Source organism: Aphanomyces astaci (assembly GCF_000520075.1).
Source record: "Aphanomyces astaci strain APO3 unplaced genomic scaffold supercont1.28, whole genome shotgun sequence".
Taxonomy (NCBI): Eukaryota; Oomycota; class Saprolegniomycetes; order Saprolegniales; family Verrucalvaceae; genus Aphanomyces; species Aphanomyces astaci.
In genome coordinates, this window is record NW_009798291.1 from 14095 (window position 1) to 38319 (window position 24225).

Sequence of the window (24225 nt, forward strand, 5' to 3'; positions counted from 1 at the left end):
GGTAGTTATATCGTTTGATCTGACTGAAATATGCCTAAAAACAGCAGGCATAAATAGTGGAGCCAATGAAAAAGGAGCAAAACCCATGTCGACCAATGATATAGATCCAATGATAACGCAGTAGATCCAATATCCAGGATTTGGATGGACAATACCAGGCATCCACGATATTCTTGTGATTTATTGCATTTGGTCGATTCTAAAATGCAGAGTTCCAAATCGTGTTCGGTGCAACTTATTACAGAATCCGGATTAAGAACACTAGATTACTGGTACCAGAACAGTAAAAACCTAGTACGAAGTAGATGATCAGAATCCTGATTCTGGAGTCAGAATCCCCTTTTGCTCCTGTGCAATAAAGGAACCTTGTTGATGGCCACACGCAAGAGCAGAATGGAGATCATGGGTTCTGAGATGCCATTGCATGGCTGTAGTTTAAAGGTAAGGTATCCTGCAATACGTATAGGTGGTACTTGTCGGCAACATTTTTGTCGTTCGTCAGCATGGTTGCTCTGGATGACGTCGATCAAACGGGAAAGAGAGGGCAATGACGCCACGACGAAAAGAAGCATAAAAAAATGATTATTGTTCCGGGATACTTCGAAGCTATTACTAGTAATACGAATATGTACAGTAGTGTGAAGTGCGTACTACGGTAGTACTAGTATGGCCGAACCAGTACTATTAATATTAATAGTAACATATCTTGGCCCACTTACTAGCATGCACGTAGTATTACTAACCAATTGGTTGGCCCTGTACGGATTAATATCCGTATCCGTACAAGATCGCAATGTTAAAGGGTCATCATCCTGAGCCGAGAATGCAAGAGGCACACCTTTCCACTGCCCCCTTGAATGCATCGCGTCCTACTAATAGGTGAACCTCCCCCTTGCAGACGTCGCAAGCATTTCGCCCTCACGAATCGACATGCATTTCATCTCGATTTTAAGCCTGAGAAATTTTTAAACAATGAATTTGCATTATTGAAGAGCTAGAACTCCAACGCGCCAGACAGCATACGGTTTCCATCGAGGTTTGCACGGTTATACCCCAGCTAAATCTAGCGCCGACAACGACCGTGGGATGGACACGTCCGCGCCATCTTGGTGGTAATACAGGAGGTCCAAATCTTCTTGGGACAAGACCGGATCTTCTCGTCGGTCGTCAAAGGGGCGAGCGGGGTCCGACTTTTCAGTGTCGGGAATGTAGCTCCTACGACAGGGGTTATATGTATGGCCAACAATCCCATCGTACGTCGTTGTGTCGGGGTTCTGAGTCCCCACTGGAGTCGCAAAGGTTGGGAGAGTGCTCGGCATGTCTCCTTCCACGGGCACGTCTTTGGTCAGTTGGGGTGTCGTCTGGTGGGTGATGATCATCGTGGGGTGCTTCTACAGAACACAATTGGATCAAGACCATCCAAATACACATGTATACGAGGGATACTGTACCTGAATGCGCACTCCATTCCATAGCCAACGTGGCACTTGCAGGGGCACCGTGATTTCTGCTGAAAACGTCGACAGGAACTCGCTTTCGTCCTTTTCGACGGAATGGTCCCGTGTAAATCGGCAAAACTCTTGCAGGGTTGCGAGCTTGGTCCAATTCTGCAACTTCCGCAACACCATCACGACGATGCCAATCACATTTGCACCGTCGAGGCAGTGAATGTAGATCGGTAGATTCTCATTGCTCAAGAGTACATGCAAGATGGCAACCACTGTAGACGGAGGGACGGTCACCGAGTCACTGGAGTACTTCTCTGCGTGAAACGTGTGATGGACTATCCCTTCATGAGCGCAGAAGTCCACCAAGTCCTTGGTCGGTGGCTCAGGGATGACACTGACCAGCGTCTTCAGCTTCAGCCTGCGCAAGAAGCGGAAGTTGGGGAGCGTGGGGTATGCTCCTCGGTACAAGCGCGTTTCCACGGTCGTGAACCGGAACGGCGGAATGATCGCCGCCATCACTTGGGTGGTTAGTACGCGGTGTAGTAGGCTGTAGTAGTACTACAACGCTCTGTTTATCCGGATACCCATCTTCTCCTTCTGATCGCATGATGGGTAATGTATACAGTGCAGAAGTGATTTGTAGGGACCCGACAGCTCCAAAGGTTGGCAGGTACTTCGAAAACAGCGAAGTTTGAACGAGTGTAATGTGTTGTGACTTGCAACTGAAATTGGGTTCTCTTCAAGTTTGTATGGAATGTTCTTCGAACTTCGATGTGGTTACATCGAAGCGTCGTATCCGGACGAGCCCTTGTAGTCTCTGGGCAAGAATCAACATATTGCCGTTTGTTCCCTGGCACGTCCAAGGAAGCGGAGGATCGTCGTCTCGATCAGAAACGATGGCCACGCAACAACGACGGGAGAAGTCCCGGGTATCAAGTCGGAAGAAAGGGTCTTCGCGCCGAGCGGCGAAGGATAACTACTTCGACATTCAAAGCTTTGGCGACGACGATGCGTCGCACGGGATGCTGCAGGCCGACCTTCGGCGCAGCGTGATGCGCCTGGACAATGGCCAGAATGGCGGCGTATTTGAACGTCTTCAGCGGCTCCTTGGGTTTCAACCAGCGAGCGTGCGAAACCAAAAGGAGCACATGGCCGTGCTGCTCGCGAACAAGCAGTTTCGTTTGGCCCAGAAGGGGTGCGCGGACCCGCCCGGCGACGCGCTCAAGCAGCTCCACAAGCAAGTGTTCTTGAACTACACGAAGTGGTGCCGCTTTCTAAGCATCAAGCCCAAGTGGGTGTCGGACCTGGAAACGCAGGCTGCGCTGTTCTTCCTCATCTGGGGGGAAGCCGGCAACCTGCGCTTCATGCCCGAGTGTCTGTGCTTCTTGTACCACCAAATGGCGACCCGTCTGGAAAAGCTCGATACGGCGCATCAAAAGCCCGAGTTTGCCCCGGCGGACAATGCGTTCTTGAACTTTGTGGTCAAGCCCATGTACACGGTCGTGGCCAAAATGAACCCGAGCCTGCAGAAGAAGAAGTCCAAGATTTCGCCTCTGGACCACAAGAACGTCACCAACTACGACGACGTGAACGAGTTCTTCTGGAAGCCAGAGTGTCTCCGCTTTGACGAGACCAACGTCGCGCGCGCGTTCGAGCACCGCGAGGCCAAGACGTTCAAGGAGCGCCGGTCGCTTCTGAACCCATTCCTGGCGTTCTACCGCATCTTCTTCTTCCTCCTCGTCATGCTCCATGTGCTCATTGCGATCTCGTACGTGGCCGTGAAGAGCCGCAGCGAAAAGACCAAGGGGTTCGAAATGTACAACAACATGTTCAGTTCGAGTATCTCGAACCTGCGCAACCAGGCCTTCCTCAGCGTCGGCATTACGTACGCCGGGCTGTCCGTGTTCAAGGTCATTTTGCAGGTGTGGATCGACGGCGTGCTCATCTTTAGCCACAAGGCGTACGCGGCCGCGTTGTACTGCCGCATAATGTGGCACGCGGCCTTCCTGGGGGTGTTTACTTGCTTTGTGACGTCGCCAAACGAAAAGGTTCCCGTTCTGAACCAGACGTTTCTGCAGTCTGGCGCCATGATCACGGGCATTTACGCGCTCCCGGTCGTGGTCGCGGCGCTGCTGACCATGTGCAAGAGCGTCACGGCCAAGTGGTCGTGGCTAAACGTGCTCCAGGGCACCCGCGACCAGTACATTGGCCGCGATATGGGCCAAAAGTTGGGCGATTTTGCCAAGTACAGCGTGTTTTGGGGGCTGCTGTTTGGGCTCAAGTTCCTCTTCAATATTGAACTCATGATCCGCCCGCTTGTGATTCCCAGCATCGAACTGTTCGACTTGGACGTGGTCGAGGTACGAGTTTGATATCTGTGACGCTGTTGGACTTGGAAAGAATATCTATATTGTTTGTGATTTGTAATAATATCTATATTTTTTGTGATATGGTGCGATTTGTAGAAAAAAGGACTGGTGCCGGGGTATCACAATCTCGCGTTTATCATTGCGTTGTGGGCGCCCATGATTTTGGTGTACATGTACGACACCCAGGTACACTATATATATATATATATATATACGACGAGTTATCCAACATGTACATAGATTTGGCTCGCCATCTTCCAATCGATTGTCGGGTAAGACGATTATCTGTTGGGGGTTGTCACGGAATAATGATATTAATATTTAATTTTAGGGGTTATATGGGTATCCGGATGAAAATCGGGCACTCGTCGCGCGTGAACCAGTTTATGGCCCGCCTCAAGGGCGCGCCATCGCTGTTTGACAAGAAGATTGTGTCGTCGGTGGCGCGCGGGATTCTGACGGGCGGCGACGCCAAGCTGAGCTCCCCAGAGACCCAGGCGCGGCTGCGGTTCTCGGTGGTCTGGAACGAGTGTGTGAGCAGCTTTCGGCTATCGGACCTGATTGATCACCGCGAGTCGGCCATCTTGCAGTACCAGATTTCGTCATCTGGGCAGGTGGATGACCCGATCTTTTTGCTGGCGGGCAAGGCGTCGACGGCGTGCGACGTGATTGGGAAGGCTGGCAAGTGGAGCTCCAAGCTGCAAAAGACGCTCGAGAAGGATGGGCTGTTGGACGTGGCCGCCAACTCTGCGCAGCTGGGGATGCAAATCCTGCAGAAATTGCTCGGGAACGACGACTCTGCGCTGGACGTGCTCTCATTTGTACTGGACAACCCCCGCGAAGCCCTGCAACGAGCCAACATGACCCACGTGCCCCAGTTGCGCGAGAACGTGGTGGATCTGCTGGCGTGTCTGCTCGACATGCCCGAGCCGTCCGACGACAACGGCGGCGTCGAAGTCCTCCGGGAACTCGTGGTCGTCGTGACGGAGCGCGTGCAGCATCTGTTTGCGACGCTCGAGCAGGTGCTGCCTATCGATTGGGTGGTGCAGAAGCTGCAGACGTCGGCATTTATCCGGTCGAGTCCGGATAAATCATACCAGCTGCACCTGATGGCGGCGCTGTTTGCAGATGACGACGCGGACGACGGTGCCCGGGTGTCGACGGGGTCGGCGGACAGCACCATGGCGTTCTGCACGCGGCTGTTCTTTTTGCTCACACTCGACATTGCCGACGCGTTGCCGCGGTGTGCCGAGGCGCAGCGTCGCATGAGTTTCTTCCTCAACTCGCTAAATATGGCGATGGCCCAAGTGGACGCGATCCAGTCGATGCAGTCATTCTCTGTGGTCACACCCTACTACAACGAACCAGTGTTGTACTCACTGGAAGAATTGAACGGCCGGGTGGACTTGAACCCGTTGTTTCGCAAAGTCGAAGAGAAGGCGACCAAGAACAAGGTGGGCCGCGCCGACTTAAGCATTTTGAAGTACCTGATCACGCTGCACCCGGAAGAATGGGAGAACTTTCTGGAGCGAATGAACGCGACGACGATGGACGAAGCGCTGGTGATGTCTCCCATCCAGGTGCGGCTGTGGGCGTCCATGCGCGGGCAGACGCTGGCGCGCACGGTCCACGGCATGATGCTGTACGAGGACGCCATCAAGATGCTGCGGTGGCTCGAGATTGGCAGCGACCAAGCGATCTCCCACGACAACAAGATCCAGCAGATGGAGCACATTGTCGGCATGAAGTTTTCGTACATTACGTCGTGCCAGATGTACTCTGAGCAGTGCCAGCAGAACGACCCCCGCGCCGCCGACATTGACCTGCTCATGCGCAAGTACACCAACTGGCGCGTGAGCTTCGTGGAGGCGGTGGATGGCGACCGGTTCGACTGCGTGCTCGTCAAGTCGGACGGCGACGAGATTGTCGAAGTGTACCGGTACGAGCTGCCGGGGCACCCGATTGTGGGCGAAGGCAAGCCCGAGAATCAGAACATTGCGCTGCCATTCACCCGCGGCGAGTACCTCCAAACCATCGACATGAACCAGGAGCACTACTTTGAGGAAGCGTTGAAGATGCCCAATTTTTTGGCGTCGGGCCGCGGCGCGCAGATCATCGGCATGAAGGAGCACATTTTCACGGCCAAGGCTTCGTCTCTGGCGCGGTTCATGACGCTGCAGGAGCTCGTGTTTGTGAGTCTGACGCAGCGCGTGATGGCGAATCCCCTGCAAACGCGCATGCATTACGGGCACCCGGATGTGTTTGATAAGCTGTACATCATGACCAACGGCGGCGTGTCCAAAGCATCCAAGGGCATCAACCTGAGCGAAGATGTGTTTGCTGGGTACAACTGCGCTCTGCGGGGCGGAAAGGTCATCCACTTGGAGTTTATGCAGTGCGGCAAGGGGCGCGATGTGACTCTGAGCCAGATCAATGCATTTGAAGCCAAGTTGGCCAACGGCAGCGCCGAGAGCTCCCTCGCCCGCGACGCCCATCGCATGGGCACGGGTATGGACTTCTTCCGCCTCAACGCCATGTACTATTCGCACATGGGGTTTTACATTGCCAACTTTATGACGGTCGTGTGTGTGTACGTGTACGCGTACTCGAAACTGTACGTGGCCCTGCACCCAGAGGTGCAGCTCGAAGTGATCAAGGTGTCGGCCGACTTTGACAACCTCGCCCAAGTACTCAACACGCAGTTTATCTTTCAGTTTGGGATGCTCATGACGATCCCCCTCATGGCGACGCTTGTGGTCGAGATGGGGATCCGCCAAGCAGTACTCAACTTTTTGGAGCTCCTGATCACGCTCGGGCCCGTGTTTTACATTTTTGAGACGGGGACCAAGGCGCATTTCTATGACGTGGCAATCCAGCGAGGGGGGTCCAAGTACCGCGGCACGGGGCGCGGGTTTGCGATCACGCGCAGCACGTTTGTGAGCTTCTTCAAGGAGTACGCGGCTTCACATTACCGCAAGGCACTGGAGCTCATGGCGCTCACCGTGTTGTTTGGCGTGTACGGGACCTTTGACTTTGGCGTGGGCGCGTACAAAGAGTACTGCTATCCCAACGCTGTGTGTGTGGACAACGTGCCGCTGTACATTGAAAACCTTAACTCGTTCTCGGACAAGCCGCAGTCGTACGGCGCTGCGTCGTTTGCCGTGTGGCTGCTGGTTGTGTGCTGGATGATGGCGCCATTCCTGTTCAACACGGATGGCTTTGACTTTAGCAAGACACGGGTGGACGTGGCCAACTGGTTTGCATGGCTCGCGACGAGCCCGTCGTCGGACGACTTGAGCGTCGAGTCGGACTCGTGGCTGGCGTGGTGGAAGTCGGAAACCGACTTGTACAAGAACATCTCGTGGACGTCCCGCGTGTCGTATGCCCTGCGCGAGTTTCGCCATGTGCTGGTGGTGTACTACATCTTTACGCGGGACTTCGAGCCCAAGGACTCGTGGCTGCTGCTAGCCGCGACGGGCGCGATCGCCATCGCCCTCTGGGTCGTCGGGTCTATCTCGACAATGTGTTTTGGCAACAAGGGCCGCATGTACAGAGGCATGTTGTACGTGTTTGTGGCCGTGGGCGGGTCCATTGGCGGCATCATCTTGCTTGGGGTGCTCTTCAACTGGGGCACGATCGGGTCGAAGCACTACAGCTTCTTCTTTTCTACGTTTGCAGGGCTGTACACGATCCTCCAGTACTTTGTCTTGTTGAACGGAGTGCTGGGGCTGCCACTGTCCAAGTGGGGCCTCGTCCAGCAACTGGGGTACCTCTTTGACGCGTTGCTGGGCGCGTTGCTGCTGATCCCGCTCGTCGTGCTCTCCGCCATCCCGTTCATGGCGACCATCCAGACCCGCATGATGTACAACGAAGGCTTCTCCAAGGCTCTGTCCACGGGCGGCGAGTACGCGGCGACCATCAGCATGTTTACTGGTATCTTTGGTGGGTTCACGCACGGATGGCTCACGTGCGCGGCCTTCTCGCTCGGGTACATCAACGAACACAGCTTCAACATGGTCAACCAGTCGTTCAAGTACTTTTTGGAGGCGGACTTGCCCAAGGGGTCGTCGCTGTCGGCCGAGTTTCTCAAGGCGAATCTGTCCATGTTTGGCGGGATCGCGTCCCTGGTGGGGGTCGCGCTCGCATGTTTGCTGTGCTTTGCGCTGGGGCGCCGCCTCTCGATCATCGTGTCGGGCGTGGTGGCGCTGGGGGGCGTCGCGGTGTTGGCGGCGTCGTCCACGTCGGGCATGCTGGTCGTGGTGGGTCTGTGCGTGGCCTCTGGCGGAGTTGCCATGCTCGGCATCTGCGTGTGCCTGTACAACTATGAGATTTGCACGCAAGACTGGAAGTGCAAGTCGATTGTCATGTTTGTGTTTGGCAGTGCGATCGGGTACTTCGTCGAGTCGCTGCTGCTGTACAAGATGAACTATGCGCAGCTGGACGAAGACTGGAGCTCCAAGCCGTCGAACGTGTGGCGCACCCACTTTATCTACGGCGCGGTGCCGCTGCTCCCGCTCGTCCTCGGCGCCTTCTTCCTCCCAGAGAGCCCCGTGTGGCTGTACCGCCGAAAGCAAAAGAAGGCGGCCGAAGCCACCCTCGTCCGCCTCCGCCAAAAGCACGATGTGCTCGTGGAACTGGACGACTTGAAGCTGTCCATCTGGCCCAAGGACGCGCCCAGCATGCCGGTCCGCGTGGTGCTGACGGTGGCGCTGCAGATCATGTACGGCATCGCCATGTCCAACTCGATCCTGCGCCGCGTGTCGGTGCAAGTGGCGCATAATGGCGAGGGATTGCCGGCATCCCCTTGGCAGTGGCGGTTTGGGCTCATGCTCCTGCTGGGGACGATGATCGGGCTGTTCAGTATCGACGGACTCCGGCGCAAGACGCTGCTCAAGGACATTTTGCCCATCGTGGCTGGTATGGCCATTGCTGCGCTGGCGCTAGACAAGATCAAGTCGAGCGTGGCCAGTTCGTTTCTGGACGTGGTGCTGTTTGTGTTGTACTTTACGGTCGCGTTTAGCTTGGCCACGTGTACGTGGCTGACTGCGATTGAGCTTTTCCCCGCGGGCTGCCAGCTGCGCTTTGTTGCGGTGTCGTTTATGGCGTATTACGGTGCGCAGACGGTCGTGTTTGCATTGCGTCCGTCGTTCCTAGTGTGCAACATTGCGCTGGCGGTACTGGCGCTGGTCGTGACGGCGTTCCTGCTGCTGTTTTGCGCGAGTAACCAGCACGGCGCGATCCAGCTCAAGCGGGAAAAGGTGAGCGAGCGAGCGGCCATCAAGGCCCAGGAGGACGACGACGCGGCCAACGCTAGAACGTCGCGGTCGCACTCGTTTTTGCGCGCGCGGGGCGGATCCACACGGCGGTCGTCCATCAAGACGCCCCTCGGTCAAGACGAGTACAAGGCGTTTGAGTCCCCCCACAACAGCATGGCGCCGCAGACCAAGCACCACCAGCGTCGCCATGCCTAACATTTCTAATCCATATATCCTACTAATACTTTGAAGTATTCAATCGAACTAGTAACGTAAAAGTCCAATTTAAGGTGGTCACGCGAGTTAGCCAATCAATTCCTACAAAGGCAGTTTTTAACCTAACCGCCCAAAAAGTATGCAAATGGGTATACAAAGACTAAGCTTAAAATGGCGCACCTTAAATTGGACCGCTTGTTTTAAGCTGTTTGTGGACAAAGTGATGTGAGTGACAATGAATTATAACAGGAATCATATCGCATAAATCCCGAATAGGCCTGGATTTTGCCTTCATGTAACAAATTCTAGAATTATAATCCGATACCTACGAGTCGAGTTACATGCCGCGTGTCGGAAAAAGTACTGTATTCTTAAATTGGACTTTTACGTTAGTACTAGTAGTACTACAATTTCCTGTCTCGACGTACTGCACGAGTTACTACGTAGTACACGAAAGAGGGCTGTAGTATGTAATAGTTACGGGTACTGTATAGGTACCGTATTGTGAGTTTGATGATAGTAGTACTAGTAGTACTCCACAGTCATTTGAAATCTCTTGCGTGTTTATGGGCATGGGAGTGCATAGCCACGCCGTGGTGGCAGACTGTTGGTTCGAGGGGGTTTAGTACTACTAGTCCAGATGAACGGAAATGTATGGGGTGAGGGAACTAGTAGTACTAGATAGATACGTTCAGAATAGTTCCGACTCAGTCGGAATAGCTCTCATGGCCCTTTCGTCGTGGTCAACCACGAACTGGATTTGTGTTTTTACGTCAGTAGCGGTGACAGGAGAAACACGGTGCCGGCGCTGTCGATACATTGAAGGGACATGCAAAAGGCCAACGCAAAGACGAAGAGGTCCGAGCGCCTGAAGAAGGCCAAGGAGCAGAAGGAGTCGACCGCCGATGCGTCGTGGCAGATTGACGACCTCTTGACCATGTCGGACCTGTCGGAAGAGAACCTCCTGCGCAGTCTCCATGGTCGCTACGACCACGACATTATCTATACCTTCGTCGGCCCGATCTTGATCAGTATCAACCCGTACCGCACCATCGAAGGGCTGTACTCGGACAGCACCATGGATCGATACCACTCGAGCAACACTGGGAACAAGCCACACGTGTTTGAAACGATGAAGTCTGCGTACGAAGAGTTGATCTTGTCGAGTGCCACGAGTCCGAGTGATCAAAGCATCATCATCAGCGGCGAAAGCGGCGCGGGCAAGACCGAAACCACCAAAGTGATCATGCAGTACCTGGCGCGCGTCACGACCAGTGGACACACAAACAACGGCGTCGTGTCGCTCGAGCAAAAGGTGCTCGACTCAAACCCGTTGCTCGAGTCGTTTGGGAACGCCAAGACGCTCCGCAACGACAACTCGAGTCGGTTTGGCAAGTTCATTGAGATCCAATTCGACAAGCACGGCAAGATCGCCGGCGCCGAGATCATGAACTTTCTGCTCGAGAAGACGCGCATTGTCACACAAAGCCTCGACGAGCGCAACTACCACATCTTTTACCAACTGCTGGCCGGCGCCGACGACGCGCTCAAGCATCGCCTCCATCTCACCACGCCCCAAGACTACGAATACCTCAAGCACAGCGGATGCTTCTCGCTGCCTGCCAAGTACGTCCGCCCGTGCACCATGCATTGCTGCCATAGCTAACCGTGTACATAGGGACGACAAGGACGAGTTCAACATCACGACGCACTGCATGAGCACGATTGGAATCTCCCACGACATGCAAATGCACGTGTTTGAGATGCTGGTACAGTTAGTAGCTACTAGTAGATCATCCTACTATGACGACAACAACAGCACCAGTATGGTCATGCTATGAATTCGTATGTATATGTAGGCGGCAATTTTACATTTGGGAAATGCCGACTTTGACGTGGTCGCCGAGCACTGCGTCCCCAGCAGCGCCGCGTCCACGGCGTGCCTCGAGCTGGTGGCGTCGCTGCTGCAGGTCCCCAACGACGCGCTGCAGTCGGCTCTGTGCACGCGCCAGTTGTTTGTGGGCGGCAAGGTGATCGTGCAGGCCCAGAACGCCGCCCAGGCGCGGGACAAGCGGGACGCGCTGGCCAAGACGATCTACTCGTCGCTGTTCATGTGGCTCGTGACCGAGCTCAACCGAACGATCTCGCAGCCGGCGCAAAAGTGGGGGTTCATCGGCGTGCTCGACATTTACGGGTTTGAAAAGTTCGACTGGAACACGTTCGAGCAGCTTTGCATCAACTTTGCCAACGAAAAGCTCCAGCGACACTTTAACCAGCACATGCTCGAAGTAGAGCAGGACGAGTACACGCGGGAAGGCATCGACTGGGCGCATATTCGGTTCCAGGACAACCAAAGCACGCTGGAGCTTCTCGAGGGAAAGCCCGGCGGCAAGCCCGGCGTGTTCATCGCGCTCGATGACGTGTGGCGCATCAAAGGCGACGAGGCCAACCGCAAGTTTGTCAGCTACCTGCACTCGACGTTTGGCGTGACCCACCACGACTCGTACATCCAGCCCAAAGTCGACGCTGCGTTTGCATTTGGCATTCGCCACTATGCGGGCGACGTCATCTATGACGCTAGCGGGTTCAACGACAAGAACAACGAAGACCTGAACGATGACATGAAGGACCTGATCAAACTCTCGACCAACTCGTGGCTGCCGTCGATGGTCGACTCGAATCTGCAGGCAGTCGAGTCCATCTCGCGCCGTGCGTCCAACAAACCTGCCGCGCCAAACGCCGTCTCCCGCCGCCCCTCGGAGAACGTTGCCGCTGCCGGCGGCGGCGACAAGAAGACCCGCACTTTGCGGGAGATCTCGGTGGGCGCACAGTTCCGCTACCAACTTCAGGAGCTCATGTCCAAGATCTCGCGCGCGACGCCTCGATACATTCGATGCCTCAAACCCAACGAAGACAAGCGGCCGCGAACGCTGGACGGTGCGCAGTGCGTGCGGCAGCTCAAGTACTCTGGCATGATGGAGGCCATCCAGATCCGGCAAAAGGGGTTTGGTCTCCGCGAAGACCACGACGTGTTCTTTTACGACTACCTGGCGCTCGCGCCAGCCTCCGAGGACATTCGGGAGCTGGTGTCGTCCATTTCGGAGATGCTCAACGAAGGCAAGGACCAGTGGCAAATGGGGTCGACCAAGGTGTTTCTGAAGCGATCGGTGGCGGAAAAGCTCAAGCGGCTCAAGGTCCTGCGCGAGCTCTCGGCGGTGCGGACGCTCCAACGGTGGCACAAGGTGCTGCAGCGCAAGTCGGCTGCGATTGTCATTCAAAGCGCCGTGAGGGGGTGGCGCGCCAAGAAGGAGCTGGGCATGCTTCGGTCGGCGGCGTACACGGTCATGAAGATGGCGAGGGGGTACGCCGCCCGGTCCAAGTACAAGAAGCTCGTGGCGCGGCACCGCCTCGAAGTCCACCACGCGATTAAACTCCAAGCGGTGGCGCGGGGGTACCTCGTCCGGCGGCAGGACTTGCTGCATCCGTTCGCGGGTTTGGGGCCAAAGGAGCTGGACGCCCGGATTCACGAGATCGAACAGGCCATCGAAGTCGCCGCGTCGAAAAAGCAGTTTGAAGTGTGCTCGTCCCTCCAGAAGGACTTAGACGCGACGCTGGACGCGCGGCGGTTGGTGCGGACGCCCAAGGAAGTCGACGCCGAGATCGACCAGCTGGTCGCCGACATGGAGCGCCTCGCCGCCCAGAAAAAGTTTGCCGAGTGTTCTGTGGTTCAATCCAAGCTCGCGGCGTTGCAAGAGTTCCGACTCAACATGCCGGAAGACCTGAACGAGCTCGAGTCTCACGAACTGGACGCGCGCATTCGGAGTATGAACGAAGAGATCGTCAAGGCCATGGCCGACCGCAAGTTTGAACTGTGCGGCCAACTCCAGGACAAGCTCGACACGCTGCAGCAAGTCCGCAAAACCAAACAGACGCCCGAGGAACTGCAGGCAGAAGTGTACACGCTGAACACGGCGCTAAGTCAGGCGATGCAAAGCAAAGAGTTTGACAAGTGCGCACAGATCCAAGCCCAGCTTGACGTGGTGCAATCCCGACTTGCCAAGGTGACGCTACACAGTCCACCCCCTGCTCCTGCGGTGACGGCCATTGTCGCGCCGCCGGCGACTGGTGGTGGCAACGTGCGAGTCGGCCCTGGTGGGATCAATGTCACTACAAATGATGTCACTACAATCAAAGCGAAGAGTAGTGTCCCGGCGATCGCCGTCGCCGTCCATCACCATCACCATCCTCCGTCCAATACGGTCGTGGTCAGCGCGCCAGTCGCAGCGCTTCCAAGCCAGCCCCTCGTGGCGCCACCAGTCCCCCACCACCGCGTCCCCCAAGACAACAACAACCGCCGGCCACGGAGCAACTCGATCGAATCCGCCACGTCGGCGCACTCCCAGGCGTTCTCCGTGTCGTCTAAAGTGTCTCAAGCGTTCTCCGTGTCGTCCAAGATGTCGAGGGCCAAGTCGTCCCACAAGGCGGCGGCCCAGCTCGCGTCCCAACCATCCGTCATCGATGAGGCCGATTCGTCGCGAACGGTGGCGCGCTTGCGACCGGCCAAAGTGATCAACATCGACGGACACGCGACGATTGCGGAAGCCGCGGTGGTCATGAAGAAGAACCGGACCGCCGCCATCCTCATCGTGAGTCCCACCGGCCGACTTGAAGGGATCCTCTCCGACACGGACGTCACCCGACGAGTGATCGGCAAGGGCTTGGACCCGACGTCGACCACTGTGGCGTCGGTGATGACGCCCCAACCCAGCTGCGTCGGCTCGGAAGACAAAGCCACCGACGCACTGCGCAAGATGCTGCAAGGCCGGTTCCGCCACCTCCCCGTGACAGACTCGGCGACCGGATCTGTCGTCGGGCTGCTAAACGTGACCAAGTGCTTGCACGCGGCGATCCGTCGGCTGGAGCAGGCGCACGAGTCGACCAAGTCCCTCCGCAAGGACTTGCATGTCAGCGGCGCCGCCTTGGCCATCCTCGGCCCCATGCTGGAGAAGCTGTCGTCGCCAACACTGCACGACATTGTGTCGAGCACGGCACTGCCGCCAGTCGTCTCCCCCGACGACTTGCTGGACAACGTGATCTACCAAATGGCGGAATCCCGCAAGGCGGCGCTGGTCGTGGATGCCGACGGCATCCTCTTGGGTATCTTTACCCCCAAAGATGTGTTGGTGCGCGTGATTGCCATGGGCATCCCCATCAGCACAACCGCCGTGCACCGGGTCATGACGGCGGACCCCGAGGCCGCGGTCGTGTCGACGTCCGTCATCGATGCGTTCCACATCATGCAAGACGGCAAGTTCCTCAACCTCCCCATCGTCGACGACGACCGAAGAGTCGTGGGTCTGACCGACGTCTTGTCGTTGGCATGTCACGCGTTCGCGTCTGCCGACGGTGACCAGTACGGCCAGTTCCTCCAAGCGTCGTTCCAAGCTGACTTTGACGACAATGCGTCCGTGACCAGCACCACGTCCAACATGTCCAAGGCGTCGAAAGCGTCGCGACGAATCTCGCCGCCTGATATGGCCAAGAAGCAGCAGCAGCAGCAACCAAACGCGCTCAAGGCCCGACCCACGCCCGTGTCGAGCCTCCGTCCGGATCCGGCGCAGACGATCGCCGACACGGCCTCGGTCCGAGACTGCTGTCACGTCATGCGGTCTAAGCAAGTCGACGCCGTGCTCGTCGTGCGCGGCGACGGGTCGTTGGCCGGGATTCTCACCGACAACGACATATGTCGGCGCGTGGTGGCGGCCAACTTGCCGTCGCAAACAATAGTGTCGCAGGTGATGACGCCCAACATCAAGTATGTGAGTCCGGACGAGAGTGCCCTGGACGCGATGGTGCTCATGCACGAAGGCCACTTCCGCCACTTGCCCGTGGTGGATCAAGGTACCGTCGTGGGCATCCTCAGCATCGGCAAGTGCCTCTTTGATGCCATTCAGCGCCTCGAGCAGGCCAACGCGGCCACGGAAGCGCTCCAACAGTCTCTTTTGCACCAAAACAACTCGCGCCAATCCAAGCACACCGCTGGCCCCATTATGGCAGACAAGCTGCTGTCGACGTCCATCACGCTATCGACGATTCTGACCAATGACACGACCGTGGCGCCGCTCGTGACCCGCCAAACCACCGTGCAAGCGGCCGCCACAGCCATGGCGCAGGCGAGAAAGGCTGCGATCGTCATGGAAGGCCAGCATCTCATTGGGTTGTTCTCCCCAAACGAGCTGGCGTTGCGGGTGATTGCCCAAGGACTGGACCCTGTCACAACGCTCGTGGGAGACGTGATGCTGTTGGATCCAGAGTTTGGCGACCCCGACATGCCCGTGTTGGAAGGCATGCAGATCATGCACGAGTTCGGGTGCCTCAACTTGCCCGTGCTGTTGGCCAACGGCCAAGTCGCCGGGCTCGTCGACGTCCTGTCCATGAGCTACGGGTCGTTCAGCATCATTTACGGAGACAGCCGTGAAAAGCTCGAAGAATTCTGGAACGCGTCGTTCCAAGTGGACCAACCCTCCTCCGGTCACAAGGCATCGTCGGTGGTGCCAAAGGCAGCCAAGGCGGCCGCCGTCGAGCGCACCGTGTCCAGCTTGCGACCGTCGAGGGCGATCACAGTCCCCGAAACCATCTCGATCCGCGAACTGTCGCGCACGATGGTGCGTGAAAAGACCGACTCGGTGCTCGTCATTTCCGCGGCGGGGTCGCTCTCCGGCATCGTCACCGGATCCGACTTGACCAACCGAGTGGTGGCCAAGAACCTGTCGCCGGATGCGACACTGGTGCAGGCCATCATGACGCCGCATCCGCAGTTCGTCACCAACGAAGACTCGGCCATCGACGCACTCTGTACGATGCTCGCCGGCAAGTTCCGCCACCTGCCCGTGGTGGACGCCCACAGCATGGTCGTGGGGGTGCTCCATATCGCCAAGTGTTTGTACGATGCGATCAGGAAAGTCGAGTCCACGACCAAGTCGACCGCCCGCGAGTTGGCACTCAACCCCCGGTTGAAGCGACTAGGCCCGATGGTGTCCCGGCTCTTCTCGCCCGACGTCCAGAGCATCCTGGACGGGGACACGGCGAGCTGTCCGCGGGTGCTGCCGTACACGTCCGTGTTTGCCGCCGCCAAGTTGATGGGCGAGACCAAGAAAGCGGCACTGGTGGTGGACGAGCGCGGCCACCTCCTGGGGCTTCTCACCCCCGACCAAGTGCTCGCGAACGTCCTAGCCAAAGCCAAGCCCATCCACACCACGGCGGTGATCGACGTCATGCTGGAGGGGCCCCCGTGCGTCGTGTTTGGCAACACATCTGTCGTCGACGCCATGCACGCGATGCACGACTCCAAGAACCTGCACCTGCCCGTGGTTCGATCCGCCCACGACTACCACGCGATGGGGCTTATCGACGTCTTGTCTCTGAGCTACGGGTCGTTTGCCAAGGGAACCCCGACCGACTGGAAGTCGTTTTGGGAGTCCTCGTTGGAAGTCGACGACGACAACGACGACGGCACGGCGTCCGTGGCCAGCGGCCAGAGTTTGCTGTCGAAAGCAAAGTCCAAGGGCGGCGGCATGAGTTCGTCCAACCAGCGGTCATCCGGCGACAACCGCCCCGTGTCCAAGCTGCTGCCGACCCCCGCCACGACCGTGCTCGCGACCATCAGTGTCCGTGAAGCGGCGATTGCAATGAAGTCGGAAAAGGCAGATTCGGCGCTCGTCGTGTCTCGAGAAGGCGGTCTGCTGGGCATTCTCACCGATACAGACGTCACCCGTCGCGTGGTCGCACTCGGCAACGACCCCGAGTCCATCACGGTTGAAGAAGCCATGACCGCCAACCCCAAGTTTGTCCAGGAGACGGACAGCGCCATGGACGCCATGTTTACTATGCTCGAGGGGAAGTTCCGCCACTTGCCCGTGGTGGACGCCGACCACCGAGTCGTGGGCATGCTCAAGATTCAAAAGTGCCTCTATGACGCCATCCGTCGCCTCGATACGTCGGGTGTGCACAACAAGCAGGGGGGGCTCATGTCGCCGTCGCTGCAGTCGATCATCGACATGGACGACGTAGCCAAGGGCCCCCCCTTGGTCAGCCCCGCCGACTCGGTCCTGCACGTGGCAAGACAAATGGCGTACACCCGCAAGGCGGCGTTGGTCGTGACGGGGGCGACCAAGCAGCTAGTTGGCATCCTCACGCCCAAAGACGTACTTCTCCGCGTGGTCGGAGGGGGCCTCGACATCGCCAAGACCACCGTCGCCGACGTCATGACCAAGAACCCCGAGTCGGTCGATCCGTCCATGACGGTGCTGGATGCGCTGCATGTGATGCACGAAAACAACTTTCTCAACCTGCCCGTGGTCCAAGGCTCCAGGATCGTCGGGCTCGTGGACGTGCTGTCGTTGAGCTACGGGTCGTTTGCCAAGGGCACCGACGAAGAGTGGCGCACGTTTTGGGACATGACGCTGTCTGCAGAAGATGCGCCGGCGCCGGTGGTCGCGGGTCCCGTCGCGCAGCCGGCAGCGGTGACGCAGCGCCAACTGACGGTCGAAGCCCTTCGCCCGACCAAAGTGATCTTGCTGCCCGACCACATCACGGTCGCGGACGCCGCCACACGGCTGCGGCGGGCGCGGGTCGAAGCTTGCATCGTCGTGGATGCCAACGGGTCCCTCGTGGGGATTCTCACGCCCACGGACGTGACGCGGCGGGTGCTGGCCCAAGACATCAACCCCGTCGACTGTCTCGTGTCTTCCGTGATGACCAAGTCGCCGACGTGTGTGCGCTCGACGGACCTTGCGACGGACGCATTGAACTTGATGTTGCAAGGGCAGTTCAAGCACTTGCCGGTGCTCGACGCCAGTGGCGGCCGCGTGATGGGACTGCTGGACATTTCAAAGTGTTTGCAGGACGCCATTGCCGTGCTGGAGCGTAGCCAGGCCAAGGCCGACGCGTTTGCGAGCGAGTTGAAGCGGGGGCTGGGGCACCAAGACTCTGCCGCCAAGTGGATCGAAGCCATGCGCCGGCCGACGGTGGCCATGGCCGTGGAGAAGAGCATGCCGCCGCCCATCGTCGGCATCGAGACGCCCGTGCGCGAAGCCGCCAAGATGATGGGGTCGTCCCGCACCGCCGCCATCGTCATGGACGGCCACGTCGTGATCGGGATGGTCACCCCCAAGGACTTGCTCAAGAAGTTGATTGCGCGGTCGCTGTCGGCGGAAACCACGCGGGTGGGGGACGTGATGACGTCGCACCCGATCACGATGCCGCCGACCGCGAGCATCCTCGAGGGCCTGCAAGTGATGAAGGAGACCCGCGAACTGTTTGTACCGATCGTAGACCCCGTGTCCAAGCGAGTGGTGGGGATGGCGGACGTGCTGTGCCTGACATTTGGCCAGTTTGGCGGCACGTCCACCGACGCGAGCGAGTGGAAGACCTTCTGGCAGTCGGCCATGGCCATGCAGGAAGAGCTCGGGGACGACGTCGACGTGGACGACACCTGCTCCGTGGGGACGATCGAGGACTTTGAACGCACCGAGGGGCGCCTTCACCATCATCACAATGACATATCTGTCAACGCCATCAGCATGTACTCGGAGCTGGGCGACTCCGTGTCTGTGATCAGCCACAGCACGTCGGCCGTGTCGGTCGCCGGCACATTTTTGTTCAAAGTTAAAGACAGCCAGGGGCATGTGCACCGCATCCGCTGCCGCACCGAGAGCCTCAAGGTGCTGCAAGACGAAGTCCGCGCCAAGATGAACTTGGCCGGGGATGCCAACATTTTGCTCAAGTACGAGGACGACGAGGGCGATCTCGCGGTCGTGTCGTCGGACTCGAGTCTCATGGAAGCCGTGCACATGGCGTCCGAGTCCAAGTGGAAGAGCTTGACGCTCGTCGTGGATGTCGGCGACGAAAGCGGGGACGACCGCCGCCGCCGACTCTCCAAGATCGACGAAGCGGCTTCTTCCGAACGATCCCCGGGGAAAAAGCCGTCGCCCGCCAAGCGCCTCGGCGGGTTGATCGACCCTGCTGCTGCCGCCGCCCCAGACAACACGATTGTGCTTGCTGGGGTCGGTGCCCTCGTCGTCCTCGTCGGCGTGATCACGATGGTTGCCTTGAAAAAGTGATAGTTTCCATTATATTCCCAACACATTCTTTGTTGAAATACTCTAGTATGATACTTCTTGCAGGAGCTACTAGTAGTAAGGTCCACAATTATAGTAGTACTATATACTGTACGGTGTGGCAAAGATCGCACTTAACATATCACTTTCCTCACGGGGATCTGAAAGGGGGCGGGGTAGGGTACCTCTGGAATCTAATATTCCCCGCTTGGATGCCCGCTCGAGAGGTGGCCACATCCAAATTTAGTTTGGGAGTTTTCTCGCCGTAGTTGAAACCCCCGAGAATGTCTTGGACTTTGTATGGGGTGGAGGTTTTGTGGCTGTTTTTCCGTTTTTGGATCATGCGATAGTCACTTCCCAATTTGCAAGTTCTCCGTTCCTGTGCATCATCATGCTTGCCCAACTTGCGTCGGAACTGTGCCCTACGTCTGCCCCGTTCTTCGGATTCATGGGCGTGACCTCTGCCTTGGTCTTTGCCAGTAAGTGACTCGCTGCGTCGGCGTCGTCGTAGGTGCTGGCTTCCTCGTCGTTGGGACGAGGACAGCAGCGTCAATGCGACCCGACCCTCCCATGATGGGTTCAGATGCCTAATGTTGTCCTTGTAGACTTGGGAGCTGCCTATGGTACCGCTAAGTCGGGTGTCGGTATTGCGTCCATGGGTGTGATGCGCCCGGAACTTGTCATGCGTAACATCGTGCCCGTTATCATGGCCGGTGTGCTGGGTATTTACGGATTGATCGTCGCCGTGATTATCCAAGGCTCCATCGACGTGCCCAACGGCAAGGAAACCGTCTACGGATCGTACACTGGTTTCGCGCACTTGTCGGCTGGTTTGTGCTGTGGTCTCAGCGGTTTGGCCGCCGGTATGGCCATTGGTGTGGTCGGTGACGCTGGGGTCCGCGCCGTGGGACAACAAGAGAAGCTGTTCGTGGGTTTGATCTTGATTTTGATTTTCGCCGAAGCCTTGGGCTTGTACGGGTTGATCGTTGCCTTGATCTTGGCCACCAAGAAATCCACCGGCTGCTAAGCACCTCGTATCACTATCGAAGTCCAAACGCTCTGTAGACAATAGAGTTTGAGCTTCATTAAATCTGCGTATTCCATTCCATCGATTATCGCGCACACGTTTCGTGTCTCTCCATGAGCTTACTTCTTCCCAGCGATCGATCCATCATATATGACGCTTGTCCTCTGTTATCTTGCCATCGTTCCAGGTGAAGATTTTACAAAACATATTTTTGGACAGTCAAAATATCCGTCAACTTTATCATATCTGACAACATAATATATTTCAATACTGTGTACCGGTAAGCTTACAACGGTTGATTTCAGGCAAAATATATAAACATAATATCCATACTTCGAGGAATATAATATTAAATATTCCGCTCCAAATATCCTTTGGATGCTACCTCAACTTCCCAACACGGCATCGAAAGTGAGTGTGATTCAGCTGCGGGAACGAAGGAAGCATGTCAACGTCGATGGCCACCGACGATGATTCATGGACTGCTGTAGAGACATGTGAAGCTGCCCGCGAGGTACACACGGCCTTCCCTTTGCTCTTGTGTCGCATGAACCAGTGGGTAGACCATTGCACCCGAAAGTGTATCTTTGAAACCTGCCGACCTGTACTCTGGCGAAACGATTGAGTGCAAGGTCCATGCTGTGCAGATCTCCCATCAGAACGTTCACGAGCGAGGATATCTATGTCTCACGACGTACCGGCTCCTGTTTGTGCCCCATCCGGTTCGACATACCATCATATCACACTTGCGCACCCACCCTACTCACTCCGACACGTAGAAGGAATCCCCGCGATTTGTGGATGTGGCCTTGTGCAACATCGCCGAGATCGTGCTTCAAGACACCCGTTCGTCCAGCGCCATCGTGCACACGGTCGGGTTCACGTTGGGCATGACCGCCCCGCCCGAGAAGGACGCCGACGACGCGTCCAACACCATGGAGGTCGCGTGCAAGAACTTTGAGATCTTCCGCTTCCACGTGCGCGTGACGTCGGCGTCGATGTACTTAATGTCAACCTCCATCCTCATGACATTCAACGACATGTAGGACCCTGCACACCCGCCTCGTCGAGCGCTTGGAGTCCACCCACCAACCGGCTCCGATTGCATTCGCCAAGGAGCCGTCGACTCGGTGCGAAGACGAAGAGAAGCATCGCCATCCATGGAGCGATCTGGAAGTCGCGGAAAGCGCGCGCATGGGGCTCACGGCCCCGTCGCGACGCCACAATCCAACGTCCGGCGGCTTCCGGGTCACGCGCGTCAACTACACGTTCCGACTCTGCGCCACATACCCCATGCTCCTGATCGTTCCGCAGCACATCTCGGACTCGGACTTGAAGTCGATCGCGCACTTTCGAGCCCGGGGCCGCGTTCCTGCCATCACGTACCGCCATGAAGCCACCGACGCACTTGTGGCGCGGTGCGCGCAGCCGCTCGTGGGGCTCCGACGGCGGCGGTGCGCGTCGGACGAGCTGTACGTCAAGTTCCTTCAGCAGTATGCCGTGGGGGGTCTGTACATTATCGACTGTCGCCACCAGGTTGGAGAACAAATAAATATATTTATTATGATTATTATTAATATACCTCTCTCGCTCATGATGGAATATAATTGTAGTCGAGTGCGTATGGGAACGTGGCACTGGGCGCTGGCTTTGAAATGTACGTTGTTGTCTAAATGTCATTGAAATATTATAATATATATATATATAATTAAATGTCGTTGAAATATTATATATATATATATTTAAATGTCGTTGAAATATTATATATATACATATAATTAAATGTCATTGAAATATTATAATATATATATATATAATTAAATGTCGTTGAAATATTATATATATATATTTATTTAAATGTCGTTGAAATATTATATATATATATATCCTTTGCGAGTAGTGCAGAGTACTACAACAACGCACCGGTGCTATTCATGAACATTGAGAACATTCACTCGATGCGCGACTCGATCCGGCGACTCTTTGATCTCGTCAAGGGCGAAATACGAGGCGTCGAAAAGGCCAACTGGTTGTCCTGCTTGGAGGTATAATTAATTCTATTCACACGAACTTGTGAGAATTGATATATTATATATATACAAGCATGCAAATATATTTATTCCATGCAAAATTATATTTGAAGATGTTTACGACTCGTACAGAGAGTACAGTAGTGAAACGTTGTCAATATTGATGTGTGGAATCTTGGATATATATATATATATTTCCATGTATCCGATTCGTCGTGGATATAGTACTAGGGAATATTTCAGTCTGGATATGGAGCATCTACATATGAGGAAGCAACATATATATATATATATATATTGAGAAGGGTGGATTGTACAGTATCTATATATATATGTATATACTGTATATATCTTGACAAGGGTGGATTGTATAGTATCTATATATATATATATCTTGACCAGATTGGATTGTATAGGGCACACGGTGGCTGGAGCATGTCCGTTCAGTGCTGGTAGCCGCGACCACCTGTGTAGACAAACTGGTGGAGGAGAAGGCATCTCTTCTGGTGCACTGCTCAGACGGATGGGACAGGACGGCGCAGCTCACGGCGCTCGTCAAGGTCTGCTGTGACCCGTACTTCCGCACCGTGGATGGCTTCGCACTGCTCGTCCAGCAGGAATGGGTGTCCTTTGGCCATCGCTTCGACTCGCGCTGCGGCATGAAGGCGGGCCACAGGAGCGGCGCCAAGAAGCACGGGTACTGGGACGACGAGCAGAGCTCCCCCGTGTTTGTACAGTTTATCGACGCCGTCTGGCAGATGACCCAGCTTGCCCCGTGTTCATTTGAGTTTAACGATACGTAAGTATACATGCTATAGTATCGATGGATATATATATATATATATATCCCCAAGGCAATCGCGATTCTATATATATATATAAATATATTAGTATTGGATGAAAATAATATGATATTTGATCTAGGTACTTGATTGCGTTGGTGGACGAAGTGTACGCTCGACGCACGGGCACGTTTTTGTTTGACTGCGACGAACAGCGGATGGTTAGTATTACTACTCGTACGAGGACTACTAGTAGTAGTAAATGGGTGGTCGTGACGTGTGGACGACTAGAAAGCGCGGACGTACGCGCGGTGTCCGTCCGTGTGGAGCGATCTGAACCTGCCAGACATGGCGAATCCGTTTTACATCGTGCCGGATGACGCCGACGCCAAGTCGCCGCGGGTGCTCCGGTTCCGATGGCACACGAGTACGCTGAGCATCTGGCCAGGGTTGTACCTTCGGTCGCTTGAGAGTCGGGAGGCCGTGTGCACGCAGGTACGTAGATGCAATGCTGCATGAGGTCGATGGTGATGTATCGATGGGTAGAACTCGTGGGCGAAGTCAGTTCAACAGACCCAGCAAGCGCTGCAGACGCAGCTGCAGACGACGCAGCATCTGCTCAACACGCAAGTGGAGCTCAATGCCCAGCTGCAGGCGTACGTGAGCAACTTGGAGAGCAAGACGCAGGCGCTCAACGTGGCGTTCCAAGGCCAAGTGTTCAGCGAGTCGGGCGTCGTGGTGCACGAGAGCGACATGGACGACGCGAGCGAAGAAGAGGCCGTGCTGCTCAGCGTCACGCAGACACAGAAGAAGGTCGACATGTTTGTGGCGGCGGCCATCTTGCATCCGTTCGAAGTCCTACCCACGTACTTCGACGAAGCGGAAACTCGCCGCGTTGTCCAGTGAAGGACGACGTGTAGGCATAGGAGACGAGGACGACATGACGGCCATAGCAGTGTATACGTGACGGCCATAGCAGT

At 56.2% G+C, this 24225-nt stretch overlaps 5 protein-coding genes across 7 annotated transcripts; 4 read left to right on the forward strand and 1 right to left on the reverse strand.

The window, feature by feature from the left end:
* Positions 1-958: 958 nt before the first annotated feature.
* H257_10369 lies at positions 959-1986 on the reverse strand. Of its 2 annotated transcripts, XM_009836894.1 has the most exons (3): positions 1452-1986; positions 1258-1391; positions 959-1215 (listed from the first exon to the last, which is right to left on the reverse strand). In XM_009836894.1, the coding sequence occupies exons 1-3, from the start codon at positions 1962-1964 to the stop codon at positions 1047-1049; spliced, it is 816 nt and encodes a 271-aa protein (XP_009835196.1). In that variant the 5' UTR covers positions 1965-1986; the 3' UTR covers positions 959-1046. The 2 variants fall into 2 exon arrangements, with proteins under 2 accessions (XP_009835196.1, XP_009835197.1); XM_009836895.1 differs by having other exon boundaries at positions 959-1391.
* Positions 1987-2291: 305 nt separating this feature from the next.
* Positions 2292-9364, forward strand: H257_10370 (hypothetical protein). The gene is made up of 4 exons (XM_009836896.1): positions 2292-3808; positions 3914-4003; positions 4058-4089; positions 4149-9364. The coding sequence occupies exons 1-4, from the start codon at positions 2345-2347 to the stop codon at positions 9286-9288; spliced, it is 6726 nt and encodes a 2241-aa protein (XP_009835198.1). The 5' UTR covers positions 2292-2344; the 3' UTR covers positions 9289-9364.
* A 695-nt stretch (positions 9365-10059) lies between these two features.
* Positions 10060-19454, forward strand: H257_10371. Of its 2 annotated transcripts, XM_009836898.1 has the most exons (3): positions 10060-10914; positions 10967-11057; positions 11148-19454. In XM_009836898.1, the coding sequence occupies exons 1-3, from the start codon at positions 10118-10120 to the stop codon at positions 19407-19409; spliced, it is 9150 nt and encodes a 3049-aa protein (XP_009835200.1). In that variant the 5' UTR covers positions 10060-10117; the 3' UTR covers positions 19410-19454. The 2 variants fall into 2 exon arrangements, with proteins under 2 accessions (XP_009835200.1, XP_009835199.1); XM_009836897.1 differs by having other exon boundaries at positions 10967-19454.
* Positions 19455-19743: 289 nt separating this feature from the next.
* On the forward strand, positions 19744-20530 carry H257_10372 (V-type proton ATPase proteolipid subunit). The gene is made up of 2 exons (XM_009836899.1): positions 19744-19885; positions 20012-20530. Exons 1-2 carry the CDS (start codon positions 19798-19800, stop codon positions 20431-20433), a joined length of 510 nt encoding a protein of 169 aa, XP_009835201.1. The 5' UTR covers positions 19744-19797; the 3' UTR covers positions 20434-20530.
* A 348-nt stretch (positions 20531-20878) lies between these two features.
* H257_10373 (hypothetical protein) lies at positions 20879-24151 on the forward strand (the record flags this gene model as incomplete). Its single annotated transcript, XM_009836900.1, has 10 exons — positions 20879-20947; positions 20997-21155; positions 21213-21433; positions 21480-21969; positions 22047-22090; positions 22334-22478; positions 22880-23262; positions 23388-23466; positions 23537-23740; positions 23792-24151. 10 exons carry the CDS (start codon positions 20879-20881, stop codon positions 24149-24151), a joined length of 2154 nt encoding a protein of 717 aa, XP_009835202.1.
* Positions 24152-24225: the final 74 nt, after the last annotated feature.